This window comes from Stenella coeruleoalba (assembly GCF_951394435.1).
Source record: "Stenella coeruleoalba genome assembly, chromosome: 11".
Taxonomy (NCBI): Eukaryota; Metazoa; Chordata; class Mammalia; order Artiodactyla; family Delphinidae; genus Stenella; species Stenella coeruleoalba.
The window spans coordinates 96,506,036-96,522,374 of record NC_137157.1 but is presented as its reverse complement, the minus strand read 5'-3'; the positions used below and the strand labels follow the sequence as shown (position 1 = coordinate 96,522,374).

Genomic DNA, 16,339 nt, shown 5'->3' with positions numbered 1-16,339 from the left:
AGCAATTATACTCCAACAAAGATGTTAAAAAAATAGTCTTATGATTACACAATATTTGTCAAGACAAACTAAAGAACTATATAAAATTCTGCTAGTTTAGGGAATAGTATAACTTCCCCCAGGGAGCAGATAAATAACAACTCTACCTAACCAGACCTGTGTCCATCACCACGCTCTTTGCACAACTATATCGTAATCCTCGCAATAATACTGTGGGGAAGGTAGGACAGGTGTTATGATGCCCATTTCATAGCTGAGGAAATGGAGGCTTGAGAGAGAACGGCTTGCCCCAGTATTATATCACTTGGAATCAAGGCTGGAGCCAAAACCGAGTTCTTCTCATCCTTAACCCACTGCTCTCAGTCTAGAGGAACGTCCCTAGGCAGGTGCCTCGGGGTTTGATAAACACGTGGACAGTCACTCTATCCATCTTCTAAATTAACAAGTGCAGCCTCACTCCGTCTCCACTTCTTCCTAGAGTAGGAGCTCTTATTTGTTTTAAGTCTGTCTTCATACGGCTGCCTCTTTACATCTTTGATCACATTTCTTTTCCTTCCCTGAAACAGTTCTAGCCTGGCTGGTTTTTCTCGAGGCAGGATACCCTGACTTGGACACATGAGGCTTTGCCGCGATTTGGGAAATCCCTAAGTGACGTGATCCTAAAATGTTTTCTGAGATTTTCAGGGGTCTGTGGGTGCTGCCATGCGACAACGGATGTTTCCAGAAAGAGAGTCACCCCCAAAAATCTCTGCCCGATGCACAGCTGACAGCCCGGAGACCCCTCATCACAGATGACTGGTCTGGGGGTCAGCTTCCCCCCACCCCCATGATCTTCTCCATACCCTGTTTTTCTATAGCCTCACAGTTACTCTTTGAAAATTTTCTCCATCGGTCTGTCCCTCCATTTCCCAGAAAAGCCACGTGGTCATCTACACGCTTGGGAATTTGACTTTGAGCTTGAGCTCCTGGAGAACGGGGTCCTGCTTAATTCATCTCTACCCCCCAGCACCAGTGTCTCACATGTGGCCAGTGCAAACAGGTGTCAGCTTAACTATACCAGGTGAGGTGTGTGTGCAGGAGGGCCCTGCTCTGACTTTCCCAGGCCAGCGGGTCCCAAAGAGGACGATCACGAGGATGAGGCTGTCAGAAGAGCCCGCATTACAGGAGGACACACAGCGAGGCCAGGCGTGTTACGCGTGCAGAACTGTTAGGGACGCGAGAGCTATTTTCAACTAATTAAAGGCTGGCCTACACAAGAGGATGCTCTTGTTCAGAACAGGACTGAAACAGAGGGAAATCAGCAGAGTTCTTGCTCTGGCTCCATGACCATTTCTAGTGGCTAAAAATGTCCAGCAGACAAACAAGCTGCCCCCGAGGCCAGGCGTCTCCCTCATTACAAGATAAATCATGCAGAGGCTGGGCATCTGCTCGATCGATATGCGGGGAGAGGAGTCTTCAATTCCCCATTCCACGGCGGGGCACTGAGGTCAGCCAGCCTCTAAGCTCCTCCCACCTCTGTGATGCCATGGTTTGGTCCCAGGGGTTCTGGATAACTGAGAGTTTACTGCACACAAGGTCCAAGGGGATAGGAAATTACAGCTTTGTCACATATTTTCAGGCTAATATCAGCTTCTCTTCCCCTTGGGAAATAGGACGTGACATAAGGGAGTCAAGGAGGCAGTGAGCTGGGAAACCAGACCCTCACCCCGTCCCAGCTCTGGCCGTGCAACCCTGGGCGGCCATGGGGATGCGCGTGCAGCCTCCTGGTGCCCTGGGAGCCACCAGGTACCATACGGCTGATACTCCAGGAAGGAAGATTCAGTTTGATCTGAACCAAGAGCCACCAGCCGTGGAAGGCAGGGAGGCCACCCTCAGGGGACCAGGACGGCCTTTGGGTGCAGCCTCAGACTAGAGCTGGGGGCACCGTATTCAACTCCTGGTCCACTGGCAGCCCCAGGCCGACTCCTCTCCTCTAGAGGGTGCAGACCTGGCGGGGAGTGGCACTCTGCAGGGAGGGGGGAGAGAAAGGAGAGTGGGACACCTCACATTTTAGAAACAGCTTGACTTATTTCCCACTCTGTATGGGCCAGAATATAACTGCACGGAACATCGTCATCCCTGTTTCTGCCTCGCCTCAACCAGCTACTGCCTATTTTTCTCTGTCTACTATGTTCCTACGCCCTCAGAGGTAAAGGAAAAATCTTCTTCAGGCCCATGAGACATGACTTCTTTCCAGCCTGCATAACGTTTCCCTGCTAAATCCAATACTTCAAAGGATGAGACCTGCAGATGCCAAGGCGCTAGCCCACACGTCACCGCTCCTTGGCTTCCTCTCTTGGGTCCAGCCTCATCTCCTTCCAAGCCTGGATGTTCTGCTAACTTACAGGTCAGAGCCAGGGACACGGGCCAGGTTGGCACAGAGTCCATGCAGGTGGGGCGAGATCTGCAGGTCGAGTTCTTGACTTGACCTCTTCCAACTGACAGTCAGGAGGGACCTGGCTTTGGGGCACTGTGATTTCTGGCCATCGACACCAGGCTCAACAAGTCCATATTCGGGGCAGCCCAGGCTGGTGACAAAGACACATTCAGGACCTTTAACCTCAGCCTTTCAGAAAGCAATGTTTCCAATTCCAGCACCACCTCTTCTAGGAAGTCTTCCCTATTCTGCTAGTAGCAACCACTCTCCATCTGTTGTCCCAACCTATCATGTTAGTACTTATATATGACAGTCCTGAAAAGCCCTCAATTCATCCTGCCTCCCACGGGTCTGTCTCCCTACGTAACTGCTAGATCCGTAAGGACGCAAACTCCACCCTACATCTCGCTGTGCCTCCAGAGATTTGCTCACTGTGAGCATCAGTAAATGTTTACTGCATTGAGCTGAACTGCCTTTATAAATCCCAGGGAAGGATCAAGGAGGAGGCAGCAGGGCTCAGGAAATAATTCATCACAGGTTGATCAACATTTTTTCCTCTCCATTCCCTCCCCCAAACCAGCTGCAGCCAGTCCTTCCTGAGCCTGGCCTGCTGAGAAGCCTCCTAAGAAAGAATGTGGCTTCCTCCATCTCCCTCCTGGAGGGATGTGGATGCGTCGTGTTTCAGGAGGTTAGCAGTGGGGCTCAGAGACACAGAGGTATGCACCAAATCACGCAACCTTCTAGTGGCCTTTCTGGGGAATTCTGGCAAGAGCAAGCACCTCCGCCTTTTATCAGGAGGAGGAAAAGCCAATTCCTTGATGCCGAGGTCCTGGATGGGCTCTGCACTGGTGGGGCTGGAGGCGGCTGGAAGTCCAGGATGGTAGACGTGTAGCCGGGTGGAGGCACAGTGCCACTCTTGCTGTCCACAGGTGATGCCCGAAGGCTCTTGAAATGGCATAGATACCGCTGTTAGGTCACTGAGGAAGCAGGACATTTCTGAGAGGACTCCAGACCTGCCACAGGGATGGGTTTCACGCCCAGGGCCTGACCTTAGGAAGCCTCCCTGGGGAAATGGCATCCCTGAAAGAGGAGGGAACGAGGAAGAGCCGTTTACCCCTCTCTAAACTGTCATCCCGACTTGGCACGGTGGATGCTGCCCGCGTACGATGCCCTTGGCCCATTCCCCAAAGTCCACAGCTGCACAGCCCCCGAGCCCGGCGGACTGCTGGGCACGTCTCCTCCACATGCGGTCACAGGCAGCGCAGATGCTTGAGAATACAATTGTGCATCTCAGCTTCAGCCAAGCGCGGTGAGCAGCTAACCCTAACCCAGATGTCCAGAGCCTGCCGTTTCCTCTCATCCATAGCAAACCTCCCAGCGAAGAAAATACGCCCGTGAGCAGACGTTCATTTCAGTGCAAAGACAGGGCAGGGCGCTGACTAATACGGGATCACCCGTATTAGTCAAGCCTAAAGGCCCAGCCTCCCGGGTTCCCCAGAAAATAAAGGCCGTTTCCCTCCTGGGATGTCGGGGAGTTAACCCAGGGCCGTGCAGGCAGAAATCTACTCCTCCGCCTGCAGGGACACCCAGGTGGCCCCTAAGGACTAGCAGGGCCGTTTCCCTCCAGCTACAGCATCACCTCCCCCACTGGCTCCAACACACACCTTGTTTCTTCCAGGGCACAAGTGCTTCGGGCTCGGAGTTCCCAGGAGATTCTTCCGTGAGAGGGGTCGCTACTGGATACCTCCCTGGGGAGCTTCCCAGGCAACTCACATACACACACACACACACACACACACACTCCACTCAGGCCTGCAGGCCCCGAGGTTTCTAGAGCAAGGGTATGACTCAGGGTGGAGAGCTCTGCTGGCCCGGGAGCGCCATCAGCAATCTCACAGTGCAGCCTGCTGGGCCTGCATGCCCATGCAGCTGCGGGGGGAGGGGCGCGGGGTGCAGGGAAGGGGCATCTTTTTTTTTTTTTTTTTTTTTTTGCGGTACGCAGGCCTCTCACTGTTGTGGCCTCTCCCGTCGCGGAGCACAGGCTCCGGACACGCAGGCTCAGCGGCCATGGCTCACGGGCCCAGCCGCTCCGCGGCATGTGGGATCTTCCCGGACCAGGGCACGAACCCGCGTCCCCGGCATCGGCAGGCGGACTCTCAACCACTGCGCCACCAGGGAAGCCCCGGGAAGGGGCATCTTGCTCCCCCTCTGTCCACTTTACACACCTGGGAAAGGAGCCTTGAACCCTAAATCTCAAGTTTAGGCTTGAAGGGTTGCGGAAGGGGAAGGGTAGCTTTACGTGCCAACGGATCTCCCACCCCGCTGGGCTCTCAGCTGCTCCGTGCTTTCGAATGTTCCAAACCGTGGGCACCGGGAGAGAAGCAGCGCTCGGGGCTGCCAATGAGGAGCTGGGGGCCCGAGGCGACGGGCGGGAAACAGCTCGGCTGGGCCTTTGCAGGGCGTACCTTCAACTTGGACCCCCCTGCCTCTGCGGATGCTTCAGCACTGACCACATGGGTGCAGTTCCTACGTGAGCACCAAGAGGGCGCAGTTCACAGGCCTGAGCCGCGATGGAACCACAGGGTCAGGGTGGCCTCAGGCTGGGCCCTGTGGGCCGCTAGGTCCCGACAGGTGAAGGCAGGAAGGATGGAGAAGAAGTGGCAGCAGAGGGAAGTGGCGCTGAAGACACACCCACAGGAGTTGGGGTCAGACCGGGGACTGGCAGATGGCGGAGAGGAAGGAGGTGACGTGGACACACGAGCTTAGGGGGAGCCGGCTGAGTGCGGGGAGACCCATACCCGCCACCCCAGTTTCCTCTCCAGCTGCCTGCTCTTGGCTTCCCTGCCTCTGCTACCCACCTATGCCCCCAACGCCTCTGTCCCTTCCCTCTCTCCCCACTACAGTCCCCTCGTCTCTCTGCAGCAGAGTAAGTTCCTCACCCCTCTGGGTAGGCCACAGTCCCCCACTACAGCCCCCATACTACCTGTGTCCCATCCCCTCCCCTCCAGCCAGTGTCTGAAAGATGTCCGAGGCTCCAGGCGCGTCCGAGCCCCACATCCAGGCCACTGGCGCTGTGCAGCAGGTGAGGAAGCGGCAGTGGACAGCCCCCAGCCCCACAGCACACTGCACCCGTCTGGACAGCTTTGGGCTCTGCGTCCTCGGGAACCGCCAGACCCCAAAGCCAGGATCTGCTCCAAAGGCACCTCTTCCCCCGCAGGTGAGGCTGCTCCGGTGGCTGAAACGGAGGGCACGCTGGAGCCGTTGCCCACTTAGCTGGCGGCCGGTCACCCGAAGTCTCCGGAGGAAAACGTGGGGCTCTCCGGGAGGGAGAATTTTTATTTTCTGGTATCGTATTTTTTCAAAAGGAGTGAATAGTTGGAGAAAACAGGCGACAGCGTGGGTGGCCACCAGAGAGGCAGAGCGGATGATCAAAGCCCACGAGGCACGGGGGAAGCAGCCCTGGTGTGGCCCAGAGAACAGTCTAGGTGGCCGCACCTCACAAAAGGCCGCCAGGGGACGGGAGGTGCAGGGTGAGGGGCCTCGGTCACCGGCATTTGTGGCCCTGCTCCCCGACCCCAGCCCCTCGGCTAACGGTCTTCAGCTGGAACAAACACCTGCTGTCCAACTGAGCTCCCAGTTCCCTGGGAGGGCCATCCCATCTCTGCGTGGGAGGTGAGCCTGCCCAAACTGTGACTCCCAGCCTGCTGCCTTCTTCCAAGAAGAAGCTGGAATCCCTCCCTCTGGACTCGATCCTTCTGGCGGCCACCCCTCTCGCGGTCCCAGCCCAGGGCGAGCGGCCCGGAACACTCTCTGAGTTTGCTGGCTGATGAATCAGCTCATTAAAGTGAGCCACAGGTGACTGAGTGGTAGCGAGTCCACTGTGTCAGGCACAGGGCCGAGGGTCCCCACAGTTTCCAAACAAGCGTGCTCTATCAATTTCCCCCGTAGAGCCCTAGCTCAGGCTCCCAGTTTCGGAAAACCAGGATGCCGAAGACCAAAGCGGGGACGCGACTTGACCAGAGCAACAATCGCCCCTAGTGGCCAAGCCTGGGCAAGACCCCAGTCTCCAGGCCCCACTCAGCCCGGTGGTCCCCCACTGCACAGGGGTCCTCCCAACATGCCAGCTGGGAAAGAGGTGGGGCTTCAACAGCCCGTGGAGTTCCTAGAGCCCTCAACCCACTTGAGGCTACTCAGACCTACTGCCTTCTAGAAAGTTCTTTCAAAAAGCTTTTCACCCATGTTCTGTAGAAACTGGGGAAATTCCCAAGGCAATAGGGCATCATTTTAGGAGCAGCACTGAAGGGAGAGGTTTAGGACCCAGTTCTCTTCTCCCTTCCAATTTTTTGGAGAAGCCATAAAAACCCTGCATTTCCACGCAGAGCAGCTGGCTTAGCCCTTATACAATGTGCCGGGTCTTCCCTTCTCTTGGTCAATACTGTGGCTACTTGGGAATGACCCAAGGATCTGCTTCACCCACGTTCTTCTCTAGGCAAATTTGAGGGACGATAATAAAAGAGAGAACTCTACTCACTCCTCTCCCCACAAGAGCAGGCAGGGAGAGACCACAGTGCTGAAGACCCCAAGAGGCAAGTCATGGAACATCCGTCCACATTACCTGCTGCCCCACAGCTGCCACTGCCCTCCCCCACCCAGGAGCTGGCTCCCCACCTGCAGGACACAGAGCAGGGGCGCCACAGCCCAGAACAGCCAAGCCCTCTGCTCGGCCAACACACTTCCAGGAGCCAAGACAGTTGGCAGAGACCTTTTGGGTCCTCCCAAGAGTCCCCTCCCACATCTTACCTGATGAGGTCAATAGGCTGAAACTTATAAAACACCCCATAGCGTGCCCATTCTTGATACAGCAGCTAAACAAAAAAAAAAAAAACAGAGAACCAGATTAGAGGTACAGCAGACAACTATTCACCTTTCGTTATTCAGCTTTAGCAAGTCAACATTTGACACACACCCCTCCCCACCAAAGCCATCCTGGCAAGTCAAAATCGAATCCCCAAAGCCCAGCTTCCAGGAGAATTCCCATGAGGTATCCACAGGGAGACTCCAAAGGCAGGAGGCTATTGTCCTCCCCCAATAGTAAAGGTGATCTTCCTCACACTCTGGGTGTGCTGCACCTACCACGCAAAACCCCTCGCTCTTCACTCCCTCGCCTTGCTGAGTCCAGCCAGATGCGCCCTGGCGTTCATTTATTCACTCGTTTAATAAGTACTGACTGAATATCCACCTTGTGCCAGGCCCTGTCCAGACACTGGCTAAAGCAGTAAACCAGACCAAGTCACTGCCATCATGGGGCTTATTACCCCTTGTGTGCAGAGACAAATATTAACTTATAAATGTCACGGAGAAAAACAGATCAAGGTAGGGAGGAGAATATGAAGAGCGGGGTAGGGTGCTATTTTAGACAGGATGACAAGGGAACACCATTTACAATAGCCAAGACACGGAGACAACCTAAATGTCCATCGACGGAGGAATGGATAAAGAAGACGTGGTGCATATATACAATGGAGAATTACTCAGCCATAAAAAGGACAAAATAATGCCATTTTGCAGGGACATGGATGGACCTAGAGATTGTCACACTGAGTGAAGTAGGTCAGACAGAGAAAGACAAATATCATATGATATCACTCATATGTGGAATCTAAAAAAATGGTACAAATGAACTCATTGACAAAACAGAAATAGAGTCACCGATGTAGAAAGCAAACTTACGGTTACCAAGGGGGAAAGTGGGGAGGGATAAACTGGGAGGTTGGGATTGACATACACACACTACTATATATAAAATAGATGACTAATAAAGACCTACAGTATAGCACAGGAACTCTACTCAATACTCCGTAATGACCTATACGGGAAAAGAAGCTAAAAAAGAGTGGCTGTGTGTATATGTATAACAGATTCACTTTGCTGTACACCTGAAACTAACACAACATTGTAAATCAACTATACTCCAATAAAATTTTTTTAAAGATAAAAAATAAAATAATTTAAAAAATAAAGTAATTATTGATAGGTATTAAAAAAAAAAAAAGAAAAGGATGGCAAGGGAGGGTCTCTCTGAGGAGGTGACATTTGGGCTGAGACCTGAAGGAAGTAAGTGGTTATGTTGCAGCTAGAAGAACACTCCTTCTGTGCCAAGGCCTAGAGGAAAGGGCACGTCCTAGGATGAAGAGGGAAGCCGGAAGGCTGGCGCTGAGCAAGGGGAGAATCTTGGGACATAACCCCAGTTAGAAAGGACTGGTGGGGGGGGGCGGGGGGGGGCTTCCCTGGTGGCGCAGTGGTTGGGAGTCAGCCTGCCGATGCAGGGGACACGGGTTCACGCCCCGGTCCGGGAAGATCCCACGTGCCGCGGAGCGGCTGGGCCCGTGAGCCATGGCCGCTGAGCCTGCGCGTCCGGAGCCTGTGCTCCGCAACGGGAGCGGCCGCAACAGTGAGAGGCCCGCGTACTGCAAAATAAAAGAAAAAGTCTGGAGTTCAAAGGAGAGTCCAGAGTCAGAGAAGACATGATTTGTAAAGTCATCAAGTTACGGATGCAACTGTCAAAGAGAGAGAGGTAGAGAAGAGGCGTGACGCCGGGGCCCTGGGTGCTCCACCGTTCAGAGGTCAAGGGGATGATGAAGAGCAGCAGAAGCGCCAGAGGAACAATGGGACATGGCACCGGACTAGAAGTGGGTGGTGTCCTGGAGGCCAAGGGACCATGGGATTCCAAGGGAAGAAGGGGAGCATCTGGGTCAAATATGGCTGACGGGTCAGGCTGGAGGAGAACCAAGAGGTGACCTTGGACCCAGTGACCCATGGTTGACCTTGACAAGAGTGGTTCCAGACGGGCCAGATGGACACAGCAGAGGAGATCGCCAGGCAACCCCTGGAAGAGCTGGAGCTCCAGGGCGTCAAATCTGGAAGGTGATGCGACGATGCCTGCCCACCGCCCATGTGGCTCTGCCGGGCCAGCTCGCACAGCTCTGCATGGGAGGGAGGGTGCTGTAGACCCTTCCCTGTCTCTACAAATGTTTAATCACACAGTTCGAGACCAGGTGGATCGGGCTAAGCCCCAGGTTACAGGGTCCTGGGACAGACCGGCAGTCAACAGGGATGAGCCTGTGTGCGTCAAGTGCAAGAGGACAACCAGGGTAACCTGCAACAGTCCCTTTAAACCTGCAGAGTCTAGAACTTTCTAATGAGCTCCTAGCAAATACACTCTCTCCCTCAGAGTTATGCCATGTCCTCTTCACCTACCGGCCAAGCCTGCGAACAGAGCCAGGAGGCTCTGCAGCTCCTGCGAACAGAGCCAGGAGGCTCTGCAGCTCCTTCTCACAGAGCCTGATTTCGGAGGCCTCGAATGTAATTCCAAGCATGTGGGTCTGACCCCAAACCTTCAGGGCAGGAAGCAACAAGGGGACCACACCCTCTGATGGATCAGAGCATACAGGAGGCCAGGTTGGCTTCCTAGGGTCACATCGGTCAGTTGGCTTAAGTATTTCATGGGACCATAAAGAACCCAACTGTTAAAACCATCTGCAACGCCAGAGAACGGCAAGATGCCCGAGACTCGGGGCCCTCCCTGAGGCCACAGGCTCCTCAGAGAGCAGCCGGACCTGGGACAGACAGAAAGACGCCAGCTGTAGCCGGCTCAGAGGCATTGATGGGACAGGGTGGACCAGGATGGGAGAGGATGGAATTCTACCTCTGGATCCTGCAATGACCTGTTGGGTTTTTTGGCAGGTCACTTCCCCATTAGTAAAATGGGAGTTGTGCAGGATGGGAAAACTAGTCCTCAAGTGAAACCAAGAAGAAAAGTACCTTTCCCGTCAGAAAGACAAGACTGACTTTTTAACTGCCCACTAGAGGAGATAATCATCTGCAAAAGCTGGAAAATTCAGGACCAAGGGTTTAGAAACTGCTAAAGTTTCTAAAGTTTAAGATGAGTATCTTCCAGGTTGTGCTTCGGGTTCCCTGTAAGTGGGCAGGGAAGCCACGGGGAGCTGGTGGGACTCAGTCAGCCCCTGGAAGATGGTGACAGTGCCTCCCCTGGGATGCCTGAGAAAAGCAGGTAAGTCTGGCGGATGTGGAATGAGGTGGGTGCTGGCAGTGGGAGGGGCCCATCCACACCCTCGCAGCCCAGCTCTCTAGAAAGGCAAGAAACCCCTGCTCTCCAGAGGGAGGGAGCCTCTCGTGAATTACCCTCTGGGAGGGGGCTGAGTCATCGAGACTGCAGGCCGCACTAGGCGAGCTGCGGGGAAGGAGATCGCTCTCCGCCTACGAGGCACATCCCCGGAACAGCCACAAATCGCAGGGAAGAAGGAGGCGAACCCCAGGTACGGGCAGGATGGGCGGATCACCCCTAAAGGCCCCCAGGGGGGAGATCCCCCATCAGTTCTCAACCCTTCTCCACCTCCTCCAGCACCAACTTCAAGGGTTCTCCGTTGCACCCAACCAAAACCCTTCCCGCAGCCTCTGGAAGAACATAGACCCTTACAATGTAACACATACGAATAAATGTGCTGCACTTATACGGAGATTTCAGCTGGTTCTTCAAGATACCTTTCAGGTCCCACCCATACGCCTCTGAAGGGCTAGGAAGGAAGCCAGCACGGCAGTGAGAGGTCCCCTTGCCATACATGAAAGACCGTGTCCACCTGGTGGTGGCACTGGCTGGAATTTGGACACCAGGGTTTTAGTCCTGACGGGACAATCTTTTCATGGACATCGGAACCGGTCTCCTTGCCGTGCTGGGTATCCGCTTCCCAAGCCAAATGGACAGAAAAAAGCTTTCACTCTCACTCCTGGTTTCTCTTGTTTCCCATCACAGCAAACGTTATTTCCCTAACCACGACCCCGGCAGAGGAAAACAAGGAGGCCAGGACTGGCTGGCAAACCCAAGGAAAAGCCACAAGGAATGGGCTGCTTGTCTTCCAGAGACACTTGTCCACCTTCACCGAGCCACCACCAAGATGAGCTGTGTCCTGGCTGGTCTCTGCCTGCCAGATTCTACCCATCCCATCCTTTGGGGTGTGCACTGGGAGGAGGCAGCACTGCCTAAGCGAAACAATTCCTGGGAGGGAAACGTTTTGTTAGAAGGTTTTATTGTTAACGATAATATAATATCATTCCAGGCAAAGGTACATATATTTTGGATGGTCTACAATTTGCTTCTCTCTGCCTCTGTGCAGGTAACCGGGGGCTGGCTGAGTTCTCCCAGGAGTACTGTGTGCTCCTGATCTCTGGAATGTTCCTGTAAAGTGTTCTACCTTGAGGGGCTGAGGGTTACCACCCACCCAGCAGGGGGTCACTTAGGTGGGCAGTAGGTGGTGATCGCTCTTTAAAGGGGAGTAATGTGACAAGAAAAAGTAGGCGGACAGAAAATGGCTGGGGCCAGGGAGGTGAGATGTGGGGAGAAAGGCTTCCTCCTTTTCCTTTAAATCTGATCCGGGACTTTTCAGGAAATTAAACACCACTGAGACTATTAGCATCAGATAGAAAACAGATGAGGTTAAAACATGGAAAAACTACAGCAGATTCCCTGGGCAGGCCGAGCAGGGGACATATGTAAGCAATCACAGCAGTATTTCTGGAAAAGGCCTTTATATGTTTTTAATACTTAACACTTCATAACAGGGACTAATAGGCTGGATAAAAAGAAGGTTGCTCAAAAGCAACTTGGGGGATGAATGATTTTCCAGACAGCAGAGTGTGGGGAGGGGGTACACGGGCTCCTATTCCTCATCCCGCCCACCCTCGCCCACCCTCGTCTGTTCACCAGAGTCGCTGAAGGCTGGGGGACCTGGGTGGGAGGATGGCAGGAGGGCGATGGCCAGACGGGCAGCCCCCACTAAAGAGGCTGGGTGATGCTCAGAGCATCGTGCCGTGGTGGGAAGGGTGGTACCCATGCTCCTAGAGTACCAGGAAACAGAAGAAACAGGATCTAGATGGAGGGCTGGGGACAAGAGCTGTCCAGGCAGGAGCTGTGACTGGCATAGGGGGGATCCTCCAAAGGGACCCTTTTCCCTCCCTTAAATATAACCTATTTCTAGCCGCCCGGAATATGCAGGTTTCTCATCTGTCATTTGGGAATGGCTGTACCCTACCTGTCTGCCTCGACAGAGAGGATAAGGATAACTTAAGGGCGACCCTCCCCAAACAAGCCATAACGGCATGGATACTGGTATATTTTTAGCAGGAACACTGGATTTGAGGGTCAGAGGGGCACTAGCCCCTTCTCCGTTTATGGTAGCAGTGTCATCATGGGCAAGGTGCACAATCGTTCCGTGCCTCAGTTTCCCCATCTATCAATGAAGGGATCTGGCTGCTCAGTGTTTCTCAGCCAAAGCTCTCTTGTCATCGGGGCAGGGATACTGCCTCTGTGTGTGACTGTGGGACGTATCTCAGGATGGTTGGCATCACCGGTCCACCAGGCGCTAAATGTCAACAGCACCCCCATACACAGTCACGTCAACGACCAGAAATGCCCTCACGTTTCCAAACGCCTGGGGACAGCGAGCTGTGGAAGAACAGCTGGGAATAAACAAGCAGTAAACAGAACACGCAGGACACGTCTACGCAGCCCCCACCCCTGCGTGGTCCTCGAGCGCAGCATCGGGCTGGCTTACCTTTCTGTCATTCACGTCATCTCCCGGACTATCATATTCACCCTGTAGGAGGAGAAAGCCAATGGAATGATCAAAAACAGAGACAGGGTTTTCTTTTAAATTTTCTAACGTTATCCCTTTCTTTCATTCCCATTTAAGGAAGGTGAAGAGCATGACATGTAAGGAGACACGGGTCCGCTTCCTTGGTCGCCAGCACCTGCTGTGTTTCCTGTGGGCAGCTTCTCACCCAGGGCGGCTCCCCTTACAGGCCTCAGAGACCCCCCTGCACCTCCTCACAGCAAATGCAACAGCAGAACCCGACCTGGAAACAGACTAGCACATCAGGAAAACACCCCTGCGCCCTGGCCATACCCGGCAGAACCTCAATTCGCGTGTGCCCACAGCAAGGATGCTGGCGAGGAGAAAAGGTCACCTGGGAAATTCCTGCGGGCACTCAGGGGTCCCCACCCCAGGGGTCTCATTTGGTACCGCTGCGGGGTAGATGCTAAAGCGACCGATGGGGTGGACAGGGCAGCCTGGGGGCACCGAGTTCACAGGCCAGCTCAGTTCCTCACGAACCATCTTGAAGAATATCACTGCATCATGTTATAGGATGCTTATAACATTCCTCGCAGCCAAGAAAAGCTTTCATTACAGTCTCTCCGTTTTCTTAACCAAACAACAGTATAAGGGATTTTGAGAGACATCCTTAAAATAGGTCAAGATAGAAAAAAGATCTGACACTTAATACATCCTCGCATAGGATGAGGAATTTCATATCCACACAAAGCTATCACATATAAAATATCACTTTCAGTCATTTGAGGGCCTGACGGTCCAGCCTGCGTTATTATCCAGGTCTGGGACTTGCGCTCCCCGCTATCCACCCACCTTCCCCATCTCCCTTTAACCCTCCACACGCCGTTATCTGTCTTCTCACACTTTCCTCAAAATCAAGGCAGGGAGTGCAGGGAAGCCCAGACAAAAACCAGTTCGTTCTTCCATCGGGGAAATAACGGAAACAGTTTGAGACAACCGGCAAAAATCAACTGGGGATTATTTTCATTCACAAGTGGTCCGGAGCCAGCCCAGGTGGTTCAGCGTCGTCATTCCCTCCTGCCTCCCCGCCCGTATATCCACCACCATGTCGCCTGCAGTGTTCACCCTGCTGACTGATGGAGGCGGTACTCACGTCGTGCAGGGGGTAGGCAGCCTCGTAGATATTATTTGCTATCAGAGAATTAATACCTGCAGAAGAAGGAAGATGAAAACGGTAACTGTAGGGCAGGGGTTTCTCAACTTGAGCTTGGTCTTCTGATAAATACTAATTCCCCCAGCCCCACCTCTCAGCTGAGAACCCCTACCCCTCCAGATCCTCCCAGTCAAGAAGTTCCTTTCGGGCTTGACTTCTCAGCATAAGAACAGTATTTTTTCATTTCCCAAATGCAAAGTTATGATTAAACAGCAGATACGCTCTCTCAAACGTCACGTCCGTCCTGTCCTCGTACACTCAGATCCCTCTGGTCCCGGAACCCTCACCACCACTGCCTCCATGGCCACAGCCACGTGCTGAGAATATCTGTGTTCAGTGACCGGCATAGGAATGACCACAGGGATTACTGTAATTATAATCAATAAACACGTCCATCAGAGCATCCCACCGCACTTCATCTGAACTCACTTCCGGCCCCTCCCTGTTCCTTCACGAGGCAGCGTGCATTATGGTCCACGACTGACCTGCCTGGACCATTAGATCCCTAGGGCAGTGTGACCTGGGGAACCCCGGGTGTCCCCATGACCCTTTCAGGGGGTTCATAAGGTCAGACTATTTTTATAGTAGTACTAAGACACTGTTTGCTTTTATACTCCTATTCTCTCACGAGTCTACAGCGGAGTTTTGTGACCTGTGATGACATCATCCCCGGACAGCTAATGGAATGTGGGCTTGCGTATCCTTGTACTTTAAACTTTTCTCAATTTTAACTTCAAATATAACAAATATTGATCAATGTAACGCACCTAGATGAAAGCCCTGTAGGCGCTCTCGATAATTTTTAAAAGTGTCAAGAGGTCCTGAGACCACAAAGTTGGAACACCGCGTAACAGGGGATCCATTTTTTTTTTAATCCCGACAGTATTCCACAGCACTGGGCACACACACAGCAGACCCTACTAAACAGATGTTACGTGAAGGAGTGGCTCCATCCCTGTAACTCCAATATACTCACCACAGAGAAGCTCCTGTCCAGCACAGAGCCACTACTACTCCCTCATTTCATTCACCTTTGGATTCAGAGACTATAACATGCCCTGTATGTTCTGTCACTCCGGACAGTCTGCCCTGGGTTGCTGGCTCCCAGATGAAAGGGATCATATCTCATCAGCTCGAGGACCCTGCCTGCGGGGATGCACATTCAGTGGGGGGCAGGGGGGCGGCAGGGGGCGGGGTCTCTGATACACAGTGATTTCCCTCGTCTCAAGCACGCTTTCTGCCCTGAACCATTCTTTCCGGAGACGCTGTAGACAGTAGTGTGAAGAGGAGAAATTCGATTTTGGAGGGAAACACCCATGACGTCCAAATGCTAAGTAATCTGCATTTGCAAACGAGCCTGGAGAGACGGGCCAGGCTGCGTGACAAAGCTAGACGACAGCGACTCGTGAAAATTCATGGTTTTCCACCTCCCGCACCCAGTCAGTGCCCCATCGCGTGCCCGGAGCCTCAGAGGTTCTCAAACAATCCTCCTCCCTCCATCAGCCTCCTCTTCCTCAAACCATGCCCCTATTCCCCTGGGATGCCAGAACGGCTGGCCAGGGGCCCATGTGGGAGCAGAGGCCCTCAGGAGGCTGCAGGGGCGCCTGGCAGAAGCGGCCACTCTTCCAGTGAGTTGAGAGCTGAGATTTCAGGGCTGCGGCGTCACCCAAGGGCCAGTCCTTTCCTGATTTTACGTCTCCTCCTCGGCATGCACAGAAAACATCAGAAATAACTGGGGGGAGGGGGCGGAGATGGGGGATGGAGGGGGGGTGTAGGGAGTTAAGGGTTGGGGAGAGGTGCCCCGGGGCTGAAGGAGCTGCAGATTCGTCTTCCTCCGAGGACTACAATTTCACTCTGAGCATCATTAATCAGTTCAAGAGCCATAACCACAGCAACGTGTAGCCACCCTACAATCATCAAGGGGAGGGATCCCGAACCGGGAGGGGGCGGGGGTGGTTCAAAGCTGTCTCCATGGATACAGGCTGAAGCACCACAGGCGGGCAGGGCTCCAGCTAGACCGCACCCCACGCCCTACCCAACCCCATCCCTGCACCCATACCCACC

The 16,339-nt window shown here is 53.6% G+C and overlaps 1 protein-coding gene across 3 annotated transcripts in view; it reads right to left on the bottom strand.

Annotated features, from left to right (window-relative positions):
* ANO2 (anoctamin 2) overlaps positions 1-16,339 on the bottom strand; it is a 333,331-nt gene that overhangs the window by 209,306 nt on the left and 107,686 nt on the right. For all 3 annotated transcript variants that reach the window (XM_079936516.1, XM_079936518.1, XM_079936517.1), the window contains 3 exons: positions 14,216-14,271; positions 13,045-13,086; positions 7,217-7,281 (listed from right to left, as the gene is read on the bottom strand). In XM_079936516.1, the coding sequence (XP_079792642.1) occupies positions 7,217-7,281; positions 13,045-13,086; positions 14,216-14,271 (163 nt within the window). The remainder of the gene's footprint in view (positions 1-7,216; positions 7,282-13,044; positions 13,087-14,215; positions 14,272-16,339) is intronic.